Source organism: Anas acuta, chromosome 1 (genome assembly GCF_963932015.1).
Source record: "Anas acuta chromosome 1, bAnaAcu1.1, whole genome shotgun sequence".
Classification (NCBI taxonomy): domain Eukaryota; kingdom Metazoa; phylum Chordata; class Aves; order Anseriformes; family Anatidae; genus Anas; species Anas acuta.
Window position 1 is genome coordinate 62,364,898 of NC_088979.1, and position 18,311 is coordinate 62,383,208.

Here is an 18,311-nt window from a genome sequence, read left to right on the forward strand (position 1 = left end):
TAGTTCAAAAACTGAACATCTGATAAAAATCTGATAAATCTGATAAACATCTGAGAAGTCATACATCTTTACTGTAATTGGAGGAATCTTAACTGGTAGAATACAGTTTGATACAACATTCTTAGGCTGTATACACACAAATATATATTTTTTATGTTTAAAAGATAAAAATAAATATACAGGGATAAAAATCAAATATGCAGGGTTTTTATTTAATGTTACAAGTCTGTTACACGTGGATAAATGTCTTTGCTTAACTTAGGATTTGTAACAGTTATCAAATGCTTTATTTTAGTAAAAATGCTACTTTGTACTGTGCTGTGTACTTTTTGCCTCTTTTGATGTTAACACAGAAGACATTTACAAGTCCGCCAGTTTATTTTTATGTCCAGCATTGTTGTATTTGATGCTATGTATCTTACAGTGACAGTAATATTTTCTTTTATTTAAAAACAAACATAAAAAAAAACAACAATGTAACAACAACCCCCCAAAACCCTACTTTTTAAAGTTTGTCTTGGCAGTGCTTGTCCTTTCTCTGATTCTTCCAAAGACCAGCCAGTATATCAAATGGATTGTCTCAGCAGGACTGGCACAAGTCAGTGAATTCTCTTTTGTTCTTGGAAGTAGAGCACGCAGAGCAGGGATCATATCTCGGGAGGTAAGCTGTTTTATAGTTACTAACTTTGGGTTTTGCACCTGAAAAACTTACTGGGATTTTATATTGCAGTGTATGTGAAATTTTGGAGGCCTATTTTGTGTAATCTTGAAACTGGTAACAAGTAATCAGCCCATACAAACAGAAACTTGTTTGTCCTTGACAGGGTTCTTTGTTCAATTTTTCCCTTATTGAACTTTTTTTACTTGTTGGACTTCAATGTTGCAGATTGCACGTTTTAATTTTAAAATTATATAGTTATGAATGTTTTGCTTTAACTGTTCCCCCTTAATGACTTCTTTATTAATGGAGCAGTGAATTGTAGATAGCACCCAGGTGTCTAAGAGTGAGAAGCTTTTGCTTTTAAAATCTTGATACAGCTATAGAAAGATGTAAGGAGAATATAGGAATTGACTAAGGAAATATTAGTAAATCAGAAGTAGAGGGTAAGTATGATGAAGTGCAAGTTGCCTTAATGTACAATCAAACAAGTGAGCAAACAAACTTGTGGTCTTTACCTGCAAAGATTGTTAATTTTAAATCCACTGCAGAAGAAATTAGGTTTTTCAGTAGTCGTGAAAAAATACCCTAGGACGGAAACCTTAAACTTAGCTTTATATTTAAGCTAGGAGAACACTATTTTCTCAAGATGAAATCTCTTTTGCGAACTTCAGTAAATTATGGCTACAGAGATGTAACTGACCTCACATTCTAAAGCTAAGTGCTTTCCCCTCTGTATCTCTGCTCACAAAAATACTTTACTGGCTCTCTGAGCTGTCCATTGTGAGAGCACTGGGCTGTATAATGCTGGAACCAATTCCAAATAAAGCAAGTGTGAAAAATCTACACAATGCTGTTCACTTGCGTGTGTAGAGGTGATTCATCGTCCTGCTTACTCCTGCATATAATTAGGAGTTATAAATACTATATGTTTGTATAGAGTTTCAAGATACCCATCACAGAATCATTTTAGGGGCCCACCCAGAGTGCCTGGAGACCCTTAGGCTTTCAATTTTCCTGGGTCAGTTTTCATGTCATTTTCTACTGTACAGGTTTACATAGGTCTAAATTCCAAATGTCACTCAAATTATATTTGAGACCTCAAACTACTTCTTATTGCCATTTTAAAACACTCTTCCATAACATGTAACAAAGATCTCATTTCAGAAGATGTGCAGCATGACTTAGAGGGATTCTTGATAGGTAAAAAACTATAGTGTATATATTAGTAATACACTTTGCCATTATATCTTTAAACCAGAATGGTTTATGTTTATTAATAAAGTGGTATTTGGCCTTTGACTTTTTAGCACACCTTAAGCTTTTGAAATTGACCTCTCAGCTATAGATGTAAATAACTGTTATTCTATGAGCTCATTATGTTTGTTTATTTGTTTGTTTTTTTCTTTTTTCTTTTTCAAGTGAATGTTCAAATCAGGTAAACAGATAATTACATGACTTGTGCATGCACTTTTTTGCCTTTGTAATCAAGCATACTTGGTAAGAGAGACAGGTAAAGTCTCAGCCTGAAAATATTGAGAAAAGTCTGATCTCATCAAATTTAAAGCATTTCTTAGTTTATCACGTAACTGTGGAGGGAAGTAATGGCTTTTATTTCCGATTTTCAGGTCTATCTTCTTATTCTGAGTGTGACTACTCTAAGTCTTTTACTTGCCCCTGCCCTGTGGAGAGCTGCTATTATGAAGTGTGTTCCAAGACCCGAAAGACGCTCAAGTACTTGATAAGACTTGCACATGTACAAGAATACATCTTGCAAAGAATATATTCATTGTTCGTTGTATCTCTATGCACTTGGAAAACAAGAGGTTTTGAGTAGTCCTCTTAACATGCACTTGGTTATAAGCCTTACACTGACCTTAAAACAAAACAAAATTCAACTTCTAAAAGAGTGATCTGATTTGAATTGCACATCTCTTACAAAACTGGCTTTCTCTGACAGATTAGAATCTACCAGAGTATTTGTTCCTGATCTGTTCAATTATGCAGAGTATAAATTATTTTTTTAACTATAGCATCATGCAAACTGTGTTGATTATTTCTTGCCTGAATGTGCCTTTTAATTTTCATCTCCTTTTCTTACTGTTGGTTCATCACCAGGTTATGTTTGAAAGAAAAAAATATATATTATGGTGCCTATGGTATCTTCTTCTACTATATGACTTGAGTCATTTTCACACTTGAGTGTTTAGTATACTGGTATAAAATTAATCACAAAACACATTTCTGATGGTGAGTAAAAGTCTAGTCCTTTACACAAAGAAGTATAACTGTTAGTATCAAGCTGTTTTAAGCAAATACGTATTCCAAACGATGCAGCCGATATTGTATAAGATTTTATTCCAAATTACAGCATATAATGTATTTTCTTATAATGGTAGCTTTTATTTGTGTTAGTTCTTGTATTTATTTACATACTTGACTAAAAGGTCAAAGGGCATAGGTTATATTTCAAGACTGACAACTGTTACCCATTCTTGTTGCTAACTGCTGTTGTAGTAATTGTTTACAGTTTCTTGTTTTAAATCAAAAATAAATTTAGTAGATCTGGGAAGTCTAATTTCAAGCAGATATAAAAAAGTCATTTTTTTTTAATCTCTGGAGGTTGGGTGTTGCTGATAATATTCTACATTTGAAGTTATTTCAAGCAAATTAATTTGCACAAAACTAGAAATGGCAGATTGAATGTGTATTTGGAACTCCACAACTTCATACTTTGCATTTACATTGTATAAATTGTTAGTCTCCTTAAAGTATCATGATATTTAAAAAAAAAATAATGTTTTGAATGTGATCTTAAATGTAAGTGCTTTGTTCTTTAAAACATTATACGTAACAGGATAAGCCTTGTAAGACTATTTTGTAAGCATCATAGAGAAAGCTTATTCATAGATTGTAGTCCACTCTGACAATTTCAAAATCATGTCGAGTTTTATCTGTTTAAAACAGTGCTATTAAAAGAGGTATATTAACACTTTAGGCCAGTATTATACTATCACATGAAATAACTTTGATACCCGGCAAATAGCTAGCAAAATGCATGTTCCGTGGGTTTAAATTGCCAATTAAAATGAAAGTTATCCTCCAGGTAGCGAAACTAACAAAGCTTTGGATGGGTTTGCGTGCTTTATACTTCTTTCCTCTATCATGTATCGGCAAGGCTTTGGACACTGTCTCCCAGGACATCCTCATAAACGAGCTCAGGAAGCGTGGGCTGGATGAGGGGACAGTGAGGAGGCCTGAGAATTGGCTGGACGACAGAGCTCGGAGAGTTGTGCAGTCTAGTTGGAGGCCTGTAGCTAGCAGTGTCCCCCAGGGGTCACTACTGGGTACAGTCTTATTCAATTTACTCCTCAGCGACCAGGGTGAAGGAACAGAGTGCGCCCTCAGCAAGTCTGATGATGACACGATGATGATGGGATGAGTAGCGGGTACCCCAGAGGGCTGTGCTGCCATCCAGAGGGACCTGCACAGGCTGGAGGGATGGGCTGAGAGGAAAATCGTGAAGTTCAGCAAGTGCAGGGTCTTTATTTGCACCTAGGGAGGAATAACTCCAAGTGGAGACTGGGGGCTGGCCTGCTGGAGAGCAGCTCTGCAGAGAGGGACCTGCGAGTCCTGGTGGGCAGCAGGCTGACCATGAGCCAGCAGTGGGCCCTTGTGGCCAAGACGGCCAGCGGTGTCCTGGGCTACATTTGGAAAAGTGTTTCCAGCAGGTGAAGGGAGGTGATCCTCCCACTCTACTCAGCCCTGGTGAGGCCAAACGTGGAGTGTTGTGTCCAGCTCTGGGCTCCCCGGTACAAGAGGGACATGGAGCTACTGGAACAAGTTCAGAGGAGGGTTACGATGATGAGTAGGGGACTGGAGCACCTGTTGTATGAGGACAGGCTGAGAGAGATGGGCCTGTTTAATCCGAAAAAGAGAAGGCTGAGGGGAGACCTCATTAATTTGTATAAATATCTGAGAGGAGGATGTCGAGAGGATGGAGCTGGTCTCTTTTCAGTTGTGCCCAGCACAGGACAAGAGGCAACGGGCACAAACTGAAGCCCAGGAGGTTCCAGCTCAATATGAGGGGGCACTTCTTTACTGTGAGGGTGACAGAGCTCTGGGACAGGTTGTCCAGAGAGGCTGTGGAGTCTCCTTCTCTGGAGATATTCAAAACCCACCTGGATGCCATCCTGCACAACGTGCTCTAGGTGACCCTGCTGGGCAGGGGGTTGGACTGGGTGATCTTCAGAGGTCCTTCCAACCTCAGCCATTCTGTGCCTCAGCTTCCTCCTCTGTTTTCTCTGACATCAGCTGGGTTTGTCAAAATACAGCTTGGACTAGTTTAGAGAGTGTACTTATTATTAGGCTGGTTGGCCACTGCCACTCATCACTGAGTTTTGCAGACTGGATGTGGGGCTTTATCTCCAGGCACTGATTCTTCATAAAAATTTACAGAAACACATGGCAATTTCATCTCTTTTGTAATGGTTTCCAAAGTTATTGAGGAACAGTGACAAACAGAGGCAAAAGCTGCCCTATAAATCTATAAAAGAGTTTGATTATAAAATGAGTATCAGAAAAGAAATTTGAAACTGCTTTCTTGGTTTACTTCAATAACTGGTATTCAAAATATAGAAGTAATTCAGAAGCTTTATGATAGAGTTTAAGTCTACCATCTCAAACTTTTGTTTCAGGTGCCCCACTAAAATAATTTTAACTTTGTTTCTTAACAAACTAGGGAGAGAAATCTTACTCTGACCACTGATCTAGTCTACAGTTTCTCCCCGAAATACAAGGTTCTCAACTAAATGCCCCATGTTAATTTTGAAAGATGCTTAAGTCACACATAGCATACTACCTATGTTTCAGGGAAAAAATAAAATTGACCATGACAGAGGCCTCTGTCTGGTTTCCATTATGTCTCTTTGTCAGTAAGCCCTCAGAACTATTATACAAAGTATTGCAGCTGTGATGAGTAAACCTTATGTCTAAATAAACTGTTGTGGCTACTTGTACTTCTCTGGAAAATTCCTGTGAGGACAGAAGGAAAAAAAGAGGGTTTATGTCTCTTAAGAAACATATAAAATACATATTTTCCCTGATTACCTTTTAAAGGATTTAAGTGAAAAGTCCTTTTGGCACCATGTCCAAAATGGAGAGCAAGTATCTGGGTACCCTATGGGCAGCCTCATCTCTGCCATCTCTTTACTGAATAATTTTTGACTCAGACCTGACTTGCCTAGACTTTCTAAGGACTGGGGGAAGAGCAATAGGAGCTTCATCTGAGCTCAATATCCTGTGTCACTTTGTTGACACAGCCTTGAATTGCCTGACTGGATAATAAATGCAAGTCCAAATTACTAATCTTAATAGACACAAGTTGATTTACAACCAGATAGTTGGGGCTGTCCTCTAGAAAGCTGCAGGTTTAGATATTGTAAATGTTTCCTGAAATACGAGTTACAGCTCCATGCATAATTCCAAGTCAAAATTGGGTCCATGACACAGTCTTAGGATAGAAACGAAGGCTTTATTCCTGAACGACTGTCGTACCTGTATATAAAATGGGTAGAAAACTTTGCAATTGGCACATGTTAGATATAGCAGCAGCTTTTCAGGAATTTACTGCTTGTAATCTGGAATACTCTCTTTCTGTGTCAAGGAGATAAAAATAAAGCAGAGAACCAGAACCCCTGAGAGGAACGTCTGCTGATTTGTTGAAGATTTGTTAAAGGGCAGGTGGTCTTGTCTGGAATTTTTTATTTCAGCTTGTTGGATAGAGGTCTATCTCATTCTTTTATCCAATGATCAGCATCATCTGAACACAAAAAAGCTGATGCGAAGCAGAAACTTCATTAATGATGAAAGGACATTTACGTGGTGAAGCTGAGCTTGAGAGAATAGAAAGGAAAGATAACAACTCATTCAGCATATCTTGTGTTTTTGTTTGGTTGTTTGTTTTTTTGGTGGTTCTGTTGTTTTTTTGTTTTGGAGGTGAATGAGACTGGTTGCTTGGTTTGTGCATCTTTCTCTGAGGACTGCAGTTCTTGCTTGTTAGCCCTTAATTGCTAATTTTGTTCATTGTTGTCTATGAGGGAGAAGGAATCAAAACAGTTTGCAAATTGGTGGTATTGACTGTCATCGTACCTTGTGATTCATTTCCCTGTTTCCAGTGTTAGATCACTATATATTGACCCTAAACTACCCTGTGTTGGTCTCATCCCATAGAAAGCTGGCTGTGCTTGTTTCTCAGTGGGAAAGTCTTTCTGTGGGAGCTACGAGGTAGCTTCTTGCAGTTGACACTGGCATCGCCCTAGGGTAGCTCAGTGAATGCTGTCATAGGTGCCTGGAGCTTTTTAAAAAGCTTTAAGAATTCATATTTCCCGTAATCCTCAAAAATGAGAAGAAAACCTCACAGTGCCTTTTATTTGTATAGTTGGACATCCTTTGCTTTGTGGGCAGAGAGGCATGCGAGGGTGCCTCGCTTGAGAGATCAGTGCTGTATGATGATGCTTGATGGAGGGTGTGGGAAACCTAGCCTGGCCTTGCTGCCTCTTGGAGCAAACCCAAAACAATCTAACCACAAAAGCTCTCCTGGGTTTTGTCTAAGAAGGGAATCTACTTTTGCTCGGTAAGCATTCCTGGCAGTGCTCCAGCACATGGGCAACACAAAGCATGGAAGAAACGGGACCGGTGAGTGACAGGAGGCAAGCCGTGCTAGCAGTGCTAGTAGTTTGGCTGGAAATGGCAATTGTGTGTAAACAGCAGCTAGTCCCAGGCATCCACTGGTAAGCTGATCTGATGAAGGAGGCAACCGTACCCCTGAAAGGAGAAAGAAGAGCAGCAAGATGTCCTCAGGGCTAGGAAACCTGTGGTCCAACCTGCCCTGAGGGAAAGGAAAGGCAGAAGAGAGCATCCACCAGCTTCAGGTAGTAGCCTAGCAGGTGCTCTTCTTTGGTGCTCCACCATCTCCACTGAGTAATTACCTCTGCTAGGTGGGAGACGCTTCTTGCCCATAAGGACAGTGAGCTACCATGAGAGACGACTGCACCCTCCTGCTGGAGCTGAAGGACAAACTGGGCAATCTGAATGGCCTCGGGGCAGCTGATCCTGCCCTGGGGGACAAAACCTAGGTCAGAGAATGGCAAAACGTCCAACGTTACAATGCCAAGCTGTATTTTTATCTCCTAAAATAGAGCAGAAGTTTGAGAATTGGGAGATACTGCCTCCCAGTGAGGCCAAATGTTGACACGCGTATCAGCTGGTGTGTGAGGTGTCTGCTTAAGAAGGGAGCTCTTGCAGGTCCCTATCTGAAAATGGCGTGGCTGCCAGTTCCTGAGCGTGTAGGTCAAAATGCATCCATGTGCACGTAGTCTGGCGTGTCACAGGTGTCTGATTATCGACTAGATGATCTGAAACACGTTTTTCACATCTCTCTCTCAGTCTGCTGCACAGTTGCACCAAACTGACGCTGTTTGAAGTTGTGATCTGTTCTCCTTTTCAAGCACACTTAAAATGAGACAGGCCACAATAAAAAAAAAAAAGGAAAAAAAAAAGAAAAAAACAAAACCTGCAAACAGTCTTTCACCACTACAAACACAAAGGAAGTCCTGAAGCTCCAAAAAGCTTTAGAGAGACCAAGAGGAGAGGAATGCCTAGAGAGCGGAGAAGTGAAGATTTTTTTCCACACAGTGAGATTACACAAGTGTCAATAGAGGAATTTGAGTAATTAAATAAGGTGGTCTTCAATCACTCTTTCTTTACTGATTTGGGTCAAGAAAGACTTGATTCTTGCGTTTGCAGAGCTGTGAAGTTTGCAAAAGCAGTGGTATGAGGTTTGTGTTCTGCCCTTTGTTATTGCTCCTTTGTTCTACAAGGCTAGTATTGTTTTCTTAGGCCCTACAAATCACAGTCATTTATGAATTATTTTCTCAACTTTCTATTTATAAAAAGATTCTGTCCATTTTCCTCTGCACTAGAGAGGCTGCAAGTTTTCAACTGGAGAGTTTTCAAAAAGTGACAGTAGGTAGTCTCAGGGGTAAAACTCAGCATGTTGGAGGAAAGGTCTTATAACTGTGTACAGTCACTTACCATTACCTTTCTAAAAACATTTTGTTTGTTTGTTTGTTTTTTGTTTGTTCTAGTCCCTTTTTTGCCCTGGGACAGACATACCCTGCTGTCTGTTGAGGGTGCCATCCTGGAACCTATGGGAGCCTCTGGTAATGGGGATACTGGAACAAAGTTTCTCAAAAAAAAAAAAGATGTAAAAAAGTTTAAGTACACAGGCTCAGTGTGTATATATATGGCTTGGAGGGTTGACAGCATCACTAGGAGGAGATGCTGCCTTTCGGGAAGCATTTTTTTCTGCAGCTACCTGAAAGGAAGGTGTGGGGAGCTGGGGACGGCCTCTTCTCACAGGTAACCAGTGACAGGACCAGAGGGAATGGCCTCAGGTTGCACCAGGGGAGGTTCAGGTTGGCAATGAGGAGCCATTTCTGCTCAGAAAGAGCAGTCAGGCACTGGGACGGGTTGCCCAGGGAGGTGGTGGAGTCACCGTCCCTGGGGGTGCTCAAGGAGAGGTTGGGCCTGGTGCTTGGGGACATGGTTTGGTGGTGACAGGGGTGGTAGGGTAGGGGGGTGGTTGAGGGCTCAGGGCGGTGACAGGGGGTCCGGCCGGGCTGTGGAGACGCCGGGCGTGAGGCACCTGAGGAGCCTCGCACCCCCCCCCCCCCCAATCCCCACCCGCCATTAGGGCAGCCCCCACAGCGCCGCCGCTTTTCCCGCCCTCCGCGCGCGCGCCGCCACCAGCAGCAGCAGCAGCAGCGCACTCAGTGCCCGCAGCGCTTCCCGCGCGGGGAGGCGGGGCGCCGAGGGGAAAGGCGCGAAAAGCGGCGCGCATGCTCGCTGCCCTCCCTCGTGCCCGCGGAGGGAGGGCGGGCGGGGCGGGCGGCCCGGAGCGCTCGGCGTGTGCCCGTGCAAGGCACGCTACACCCCCGTGACGTCAGCGCGCAGCGTCACGCCGGTGGGACGCACAAAAGTGTAAGTTTCAATCCCCCCCCCCCCAACCAACCGTCACCTCCCAACCGTCACCTCCCAACCGCCACCGCCGCGGCCGCTGGGCTAACGGGCGGCGATGGCGAAAATAATAGAAATAATTTAAAAAAATAAAAAAAGGGAAAAAGGGTGGAGGGGGTTATTAACGCCCCCCCCCCCTTCCCTCCCCTCTCCCAACCGTCGGCGGGGCCGCGCAGGTGTGCGAGGGCCGCGGGCGAGCCCACGGCTGCGTGAGGCGCGGGGGGGGCAGGGCCGTGACGGGGCCCTCGCAGCCCGCAGCGGGACCCCCTCAGCGCCCCCCTCGCCCCATCAAGCCCTGAGGGGAAGGGAGCGAGGGGGAGACCCGCGCTGGGGTCCCCGCGGCGGCCGTTGGGGCGGTTGTGACCGTTGGTGAGGTGCCGCCAACCCCCCCCCCCCCCCCGGGTCTCGTCAGGGAGCGTTGGTGCCGGCTCCCTCCGCCCCTGCCCCCTCCCTCCTCTCCCTCCCTCCCGCCGGGGCCCGCGCGCGCCGCCGCCGCCGCACATGTGCAGTGGGGAGCGTCCGCTGCAGCGCGGCGGGTGCTGGGGTGCTGCTGCTGCTCCTGCTGCTGGCACTGCTCCTCTTGGTACTGCTCCTCCTGGTGCTGCGAGTGGTCGTGGTGGTGCTGCCCGTGCCGCTCCGGCTCCCTGGCTGGGGGATGGAGCCGGCGCTCTCCGCCTTCGGCCGCTCAGGTGGGTGAAGGGAAGATGGGGAGAGCCGCGGGGGTGCCCTCCTAGGCTGTCGTGCCCCCCCCTCGTCTCTCGTCCTCGCTCTCGGTGCCCCCCAAGCGATGCGGGCGGCCCCTGGCTGCCAGAAGGAGGAGGAGGAGGAGGAGGAGGAGGAGGAGGAGGGAGGCGCAGGGCTAAGCACGGGTGGTGAGGCCCTGGGCGGGGGGCGCGGAGGGGGAGGAGGGAAGGAGGGAGCGAAGGGGGGGGCTGCCCGAGGCGCTGCCAGCCTCTGCCGCCCGCTGCGAGGAGGAGGAGGAAGAAAAGGAGGAAGGGGGGAGGTGCTGAAGGCCCCCCCGGGGGAGACGTCCTCGTCCCCGACTCCCCTCTCCGAGGCCTGCTTGCTGCCGCCAACGGGGGTGGGGAGGAGGCGGCCGAGGGAGCGCTGCCCCCGCTGGGCTCGGCCGGGGGAAGGGCGCCCCGCCAGGGCGACTCCCAGAGGCGGCGCGCCCCACGTGTCAGATCGGCCCGGGGGGCTTGGGGGGCCGGCCGGTGCTGGCACAAAACTTTCCCCTCCTCAAAAACGCTTCTTTCTTCCCAAAGCAGAACGTGTCTGGGGGTAGGTGCTGATTTAAACGGGGAACAAACTTTTCCCTCCTCCTGTTTTTTAGAGCTAATGTTGGCTTTTCTTGCTTTCTAGAAAATAGCATCATTGTCTCCGTGTCCTGCAGCCATCAAGATTTTAAGAGGATTGGTTTCTAGTCTTTGGTAACATGGCAAAAGATGTAAGTATATTTATAGCACGTCACATGGAGCAGCATAGCAAATAGCATGTTTTTGCTTTTGTTTTTATTAACAGAAGCAAAACAGGTCATCCTTTATAGTAGCTGACATCAGTGAATATGTGAAACTTACTTTCTGTGCATTGCACATCAAGCCTGGGCTATGTTTCCCTCTAGATGTAGCAGCATAGCTTCAGATCTGCAGCTATTGTCTCAGAGTAATCTTAAGGATTTGCTGTTCCCATAAAAGCACTTGGGTCGCTGGCATTAGGTATATTCATGTTGAACACTAAAATGACTTAGGGTTCAAAATACCCCCAGAATATTGTGTTTGGGTGTTGGGGTTGTTGTTGATAACTGTTCTATCGTTACTTGTTGACAAAAGTCACAACGCAAGTGTCGCTGCTGGCTAGCATTGCCTTTCTACTGCTTGATGGGACATTATATATCCAGGGCAGGGAAGTCTCTATGTGTGTTCACCATTTCATCTCCATCTACCAAAAATGCTAATTAGTGCCACTAAGAACAGGCTTTGGGGACTTTCATCATTGATTTTCATTACCATTCACTTCAAGATTAGTGGCTCTGGTTCTGTGGCCTACCTCCTGAACTTGGTCTTTACCCATTCCAGTGTTTTTTTCTTTTTTAAACTGTTTAAACAGGTTCTGCATTTAAGGTGTAGTTCATTGTTACTACCTAAGGCAGCTGGGCTTTCACATTTCCCTATTGAAAAAAAGACAAGATACTATTCCATATGCAAAGTAGAATATATCTCCACTTAGTTTAAAAACAAAAGCAAAAGTAAACAAGCTGACATTCTTAAACAGCAGTGTATGATCTAATGTGAAGTGTTGTAGCTTTCACAGAGTGAGAATTACCATGCAATAGTGATTGTTTTAAGAAATTAATCTTGTAGAGAATTTTCGTTGTTTAGAGGCAACTGAAAAATATCTTAGTTTGCAGAAACGCAACCAGAAATACATAGTCACTCAAAGCTTGCTTGTAAAAGATAAGGGTGGCCAAGTGTGGTACAGATAGCAGGGTTCAGGGAATGAAAGGCCACATGAGCGGGAAGAAAACGAAAGAGGAGTGGTGGAACAGGAGATGAAATTGCAGCAGTTCAAAGTAATGGGGATATTAGAGCACATTTGTTTAATACCGCCATTTGGAGGAGAGATCAGCTACGTGAAGAAGTACTGGCACCTGGATATCCAGATGAAGGTCCTAGAAAGTCTATGGGAGCATAATGAGAGTAAGACATTTGAGGAAAAGCCTCGGTTTTGAAAGTTCTAGCTTATTCTACAAAGCAGAATGGTTAAGGGACAAATAGCGTACATGGTAATAAACTTCAGAAATGGAGGAAGATACTATAGATAGGGACAAACAGCTGTTATCAGTGTCTTCTAAGAGTAGAACATGAGCTGCATATGGAAAAGTGATAATTAGGTCAGACTGTAGGTAAAATTTAAAGTGTTCTTGAGCACTGGAACAGGGTAGGTAGAGAGTATGAAATCTTGAAGGATTGTCTAACCTGTTCTTAAAAACCTCTGCACATATATATATAATCCTGCCTCAGGGAAGAAAGGTGAACTGCTTACCTTGTTGTGGATTATTGCATGCCCACCATTACACGAAGTCTAAAATGTATAATGAAAGCTGGGAAGTTTTAAATTCCCAGTCTGATGATGGGCTGCCTTAGGTTTCATTTAATGCCAGAAAATAAAGGTGCTAATTGGTATGTATATATAGTTTTCTTTTCAGAAGGGAAAAGAAGAATAATTCTTTTTTTTTGTCCCAAGTTCCAGTTCTTTCCCTCGTGAAACAGTGGAATTAATCACGATAAAGTACCACTAAATATCCGGATACTAAGCCTGTAAGGCCTGCTCCACTGTAAACTTACACATTTTGACCTGGAAATACTGCTGTGATGAGCGGCCTGTGCTTCTGCTGTGTCACCTATCGAGTGCAGTCGCTGACTGTGAGATGCCGTGGCGAAGAAGATGGCACAGTTGATGAATGCCCCCACCCCTTCCTTCCTTTTTTTGTCCTCAGGGCTGAAATGGCTAAACTGTGGTAAGGACGGGTTGTGCTGCTCATACCCTAAGTCTGGTCTTCAGGTGGCCTTTACGTGGCCGAGCACACGTCGGTGCACTGCAGCCAGTGGGCGCGGGCTCGGGGTGCGTGCCACGCTCGCTCTGTGCTGCTGGGTCCGGTGCCTGCTCTGGCGCCTGGTGAAACAGGCGGCCCCGCCAAAGAGGAAGGTGTGGAGCCAGGGCTCCACTAGATAACGCGCCTCTACTTAACCCCTCCTCCCACCTGCTACAGGAAAAGAAGCATTTCTTTTCCTTGGGTTGCTCACTTCCAGCTTTTCTGCTGAAGGCTCTTTATAAGAGCTACCGCTTGAGACAGCTGTTTGAAAGGTTACGTACCTATTAAAAGATGGCAGGCAGCTTCTTTGGAGAATTGAACGAAAGGGGAGCTCGATTGGAGAATACTGGCAATCCCAAGAAAATGGTTTTAAAAAGGATTAAGTAATTACAAAAGTACTGATCAGGTAAGCTGGCAAGATAATGTTTACGAGATATTTGACCAAAGTCTAAATTCTGTTAAATATTACTTTAAAACGTATCCCTCTAATGCTCTTCAGAGTGTACAATAAAGGGAAAATAAGCAACGAAGCATTGATTTCTGGCAAAATTATTTGATTTCCTCTGCCAGGGTCAGGAATCCATGGGGGGGCAGGGAAAGCACCTTAATTAGGAGCATGTAGGTTGAGTTTAAGAGCATAATTGAGACTAATCTTATAGCTGGATACATTGACAGTAACATAAATAGATAAATACCAGCTTGTGAAGGTTGAAGTACTTGTGGGTATGCCAAATCTTATATTTTGGAGGACTGTTACATAAAGGGTAGGAGATGTAGAAAGCAATCAATGTAGAAGGAAAAAGGAGCAAACTCATTTTCCAGTGGGGTCTGGTAACAGCAATGAGTGTAGCCATTTCTGGTTGTGGGTGTGTGAGCATTGTGTGCAGCTGGGAACGGGTTCAAACAGAACCAGGCATGGAGTACCATATTCAGTTCAGAAGAGCTTAGTTACTAGAAAGACTTGACATTTTTATCCAATTTAAAGAAACAGTGGGGAAAAAACATGCATGGATGAGGGAACAGTGGTTGCAGTATCTGAAGAATGTGTGCACCATGGGAGTAGGATTGTTCCTCTGCTCGTCAGAGGCAGGATGACAGCTGGTGTTCAGCTGAGGTCAGTAGAGTTGGGCACAGCTTGATGTGTACATTTGCACCGTGTACATCTTTGAGAGCACTGGACAACAGCATATGGGAAGTTTCTTGTTCTGAAATAGAGGTTGTCATTGTGTGCAGAGCATCTCCAGAAACTCCAGCTTAGCCACATCCTCTTTTTGGATAATCAGTGTAATTCTCGGAGTCTTTGTTGGGTCTCCTATAAACTCTTCCACTACTTTTACAGATGTGACACCTTGCAGGCAGGAGCTGGAGGAGTCAAACGAACGTGCCAAGGTGCTCAGCTGACTTGTGCTGCTCACAGGATTCATGGATTAGCTTGCTGGGGCCCAGCATAATTGAGAACTAATTGCTGACCATTTTTGTGCTCAGTCATATATTAGAATCACCTGAAAATTCAGATGATACATACTTTTTAGTATCAATTGGTTAGCTGATACACCACCACTACTCAATTAACAGCTTCTATACTGTAGCTGAAGATCCAACTTGTGGTATGACTCTGTTTCTGGTTCTCCTCCTGTCCACTTCTGCTGCAAGCGAACTGTGTTGAGGCCCCTCAAGCAGCCATACAGAGAAGTTTGTGGTTCTTTTCCTTAAGACTCGTTACACAATGGAAGAGAAGAAGCAGAGGTCACTTTCAGGCACTGAAACTATTAGAAATCTGCTGTTCAATGCATGGTATTACAGCCAGGTGGGAGAAAAAATAGGACTAGACAAAAGGAATGAGTAGGGTTCCTTCTGAAGTTGAAAATTGCATGTATTGAAATACATTGATTACATAAATACTCTGTACCTAGTGGTAGGTGCTTAGGATTGTTTCCGTTATTCACCTTTTCATGACTGTTTGCAGTCATGAAAAAGAATTAAAAAAAATGTTAATGAAGAACATGAAACAACAAATTAGTTTTCAACTGCACAATCTTCTTGAAGTAATACACCAGTGGTAGGCTTCAGAACTTCTCGTGGGTTGAAGTATCTTTCTTGAGAGCTGTTCATCTGGAAAGCTCTCATATGGTACTGTTTCATAGGTGGCAATGGTTTGGGATAACTCGTTCTAAAATGGGATTATTTTTAAAAAATTTTATTTTACTGCCATCATTTTCTTGAATTCCTTTCTAAGGGCTTTTTCTCTTAATCTCTAGTTTGCATAAAGCATGCCGTCTGTCTTCAGTGTTTAACGGTGCCTTTATTAATGTCTGAGTACCAGAAACAGCCCAGATATCAAACTTTGCAAAGGAAACCCTGTGCACATGTGTATATCCCAAAGACACAGTGGAGGAAGTTCTGCTGGCACAAAGTTCAGCACCTGGTCTAACATCACTGTTTCAGAGCTCTAGAGATACAGGGATTACAGTTGATGGCTTATTTTAATTGAGTATTCAGAATACATTTGGGTATGTAATTTCATCTAATGGATTTATTTCATGGTATTATTTAAATATTATTTAAGCAAAAGATACATAAAACAAAAATCAAAAACCAAAAACAACCAGAAAACAGCAAACTGTAGTTTCTTAAAGCAGCCTTACCTGATAGGTCAATAGGTGTGCTAAATCTAGGGAAAGATCTGTAGGTCTTTGCTTCCCTACCAGTACATTTGCAGGAACACCCCAAAAGTTGAATTTTTGGTTGCTTTCATGTGGAGCGTGTCCATCACACATTTGAGCAAGTCTTCATGGTAAGAGAAGGTTACATTTGGGATATCTTTAAAAAAAGATCCTAATGGAATTAGGGAATAGATTGAGAATCTTTTTTACATGATGTACTCTGAATATCTAGAAAGTATTGAAAACCTTTCAAAACGTTTTGCAGACTTCCTTTTAAAATACCAGCATGTGTTTCTCCTTTTATGTTTATTTTTGGTTATGTACTGGGAATAGCAGTGAGACATCTTAGATAAATCAGACCTTTAGTGGATCTCAAGTGGATTGTGCATCTTTTTTGGTACCGTTGTAGTTCAGTGACTTCTCGGTATCTTAATTTATTTCTATTTGGCTTTAGTCAGTCCTGACATGTTCAGAGGTTAGTAAACTAAAGATGAAGTAATATGAAATCAGGTCTTATTAAAAAAAAAAAGGCATCTCAGTGTAGGATTTCAAATGCTGTTAGTATATTTTAAAATAGGCCTTGCTGAAGAACACAGAAGGAAAATGATCTTTAAACTCTCCTTTCTGGGTTGTAACTACACAATAAGAGCGTCTTTTACTTTCTTTGTTAGTTTGTATTTATTAAACAGCAAATAGCAACTCTGAAGTTACCTATCACCTTGCTACACTATTTGCAGAAATAAGTTATTTTACTATAGCTTTTAAGTATTTAGCATCTTTATTAATTGTATGTGTAGTTAATGGTAGTGGCTTTCTATATTTATTTATTTGTAGCATTACTGAATAAATACTGTGTGCTGATATCTTCACAAGCTGAGCAAAAATGCCAGCTTTTAAAAGTGAAGTTACACTAGGGACTAGTGTTTGTATTTGCTTGCTTGGATATCACTTAACGGAGATTTATTGCGGGTAATTGAAAGCGGGAGGGAAAAATGGGCCAATCTTTGCTAAACATTCTCAAAGTTTTTTTCAGTGAATGAACAACTTGATCTTAAAGGTTGACAGTGGTCCGTGTCCCCCAAAAGCCTGCCAGCTACTTGTCTAGTTACGCTACAGTTGCTAAGCCTCCCTGTATCGCAGTAATGGTTACACAGACTTAGGAGGAAATGGTGTGGGCTGCTGTAGTCTTCTAATGCACTGATAGGGAACTTGGTGAGGCAAATGGCTTTGGAACAAGTCTTGCTTAACGTGACTTGAGTTCTGCTGTGTTCAGATGCTATTGAACAAACTACTTTGAAAGACTTTGGTTTGGTTGGAAAAACAAGTCTATTAAGGTCAAATCTAGAACAGCACTGGGAGCTAGCTGTGGAAATGGCAGCTGCTGCTACCTCTTTGTGTGTGATACTGTGGACAAGAGGACACAATTTGGGATTTTCTACTGCAAAACGATCAAAGAAACGGCAAACCATGGCTTTGGTCATACTCTAGGAATCCTGTATTCAGTATTACTTCTTATAGCTTTGCAGTTAGTTTGGGGGCTCCAGCTTTAACACATGCAAGGATAGTATCGCTTGGGCAATTCATTACCCTGAGAAACAATCCAGTATAATAATTTAACTCCTTCAGTATATTTGATTTGTGTGGCTACTTAGAATGGAGCACTATTTGATTCTCTTCAAAATGAATTCTTTGTTTAATCTTTGCTGAATTCTAGGTGTGTTACTCCATTTAGAAAAGCAGCCAGACAAAGCTAATGGTCCTGACATATTCCACAACTGAGACTCCCTCAGGTGTCATTCTCTCTGTGATCAGGGTTCAGCATGTGTGTAGTACCAGTGGGGCATGTATTCAGAGCAGAGACTAACACTGCTTAACCAAGCTGCTAACCTGTTTAATTTTTATTAATCTTCATGGTTTTCTGTGTGATCCAGGTCTTTTAATGTGTAGCATTTTGGCTACACCTTGCATAGGTTAAGGTGCTAATAATTCAGTTTACTCTTTGGGAAGCTTGTTTCAATGGTACAGGTCATTGCCAAGTGGTTGACAAGCACATTTATCTTCATGGTGCTGCTGTGAGCTGAGGATGTGGTATGATAACTGTCACTGATGAAGGCTGCTCAGAGGCAGTGAAGTAACACATCTGAGAATTTTGCCAGATCAGACTCCCATAGCCTGACTTTGAAAGTTCTTTTGTGCTACTTTGTACAGTGAGGCATAGTTCTCACTTCATTTGCAAAATGAAATTCAAATGTTTTAAATTTAAGAACCCTCTTTCCTTTCCTGCAGTGCTCTACTGTATTTCTTGATTGCCTTTTAATTT

General features: G+C 43.2%; 2 protein-coding genes across 5 annotated transcripts in view; both read left to right on the forward strand.

Moving 5' to 3' along the window:
• Positions 1 to 3,655, forward strand: part of TMCO3 (transmembrane and coiled-coil domains 3) — a 30,696-nt gene extending 27,041 nt beyond the window's left edge. The window contains exons 12-13 of one of the 2 annotated variants that reach the window (XM_068678997.1): positions 512 to 661; positions 2,287 to 3,655. In XM_068678997.1, the coding sequence (XP_068535098.1) occupies positions 512 to 661; positions 2,287 to 2,400 (264 nt within the window). In that variant the 3' untranslated portion in view covers positions 2,401 to 3,655. Of the gene's footprint in view, positions 1 to 511; positions 662 to 2,286 lie in introns of those variants that run through there. The other variant, XM_068679005.1, reaches the window with a different exon arrangement.
• Positions 3,656 to 9,561: 5,906 nt separating this feature from the next.
• Positions 9,562 to 18,311, forward strand: part of TFDP1 (transcription factor Dp-1) — a 41,142-nt gene continuing 32,392 nt past the window's right edge. For 2 of the 3 annotated variants that reach the window (XM_068679032.1, XM_068679048.1), the window contains exons 1-2: positions 10,188 to 10,425; positions 11,099 to 11,183. In XM_068679032.1, the coding sequence (XP_068535133.1) occupies positions 11,172 to 11,183 (12 nt within the window). In that variant the 5' untranslated portion in view covers positions 10,188 to 10,425; positions 11,099 to 11,171. Of the gene's footprint in view, positions 9,701 to 10,187; positions 10,426 to 11,098; positions 11,184 to 18,311 lie in introns of those variants that run through there. The other variant, XM_068679041.1, reaches the window with a different exon arrangement.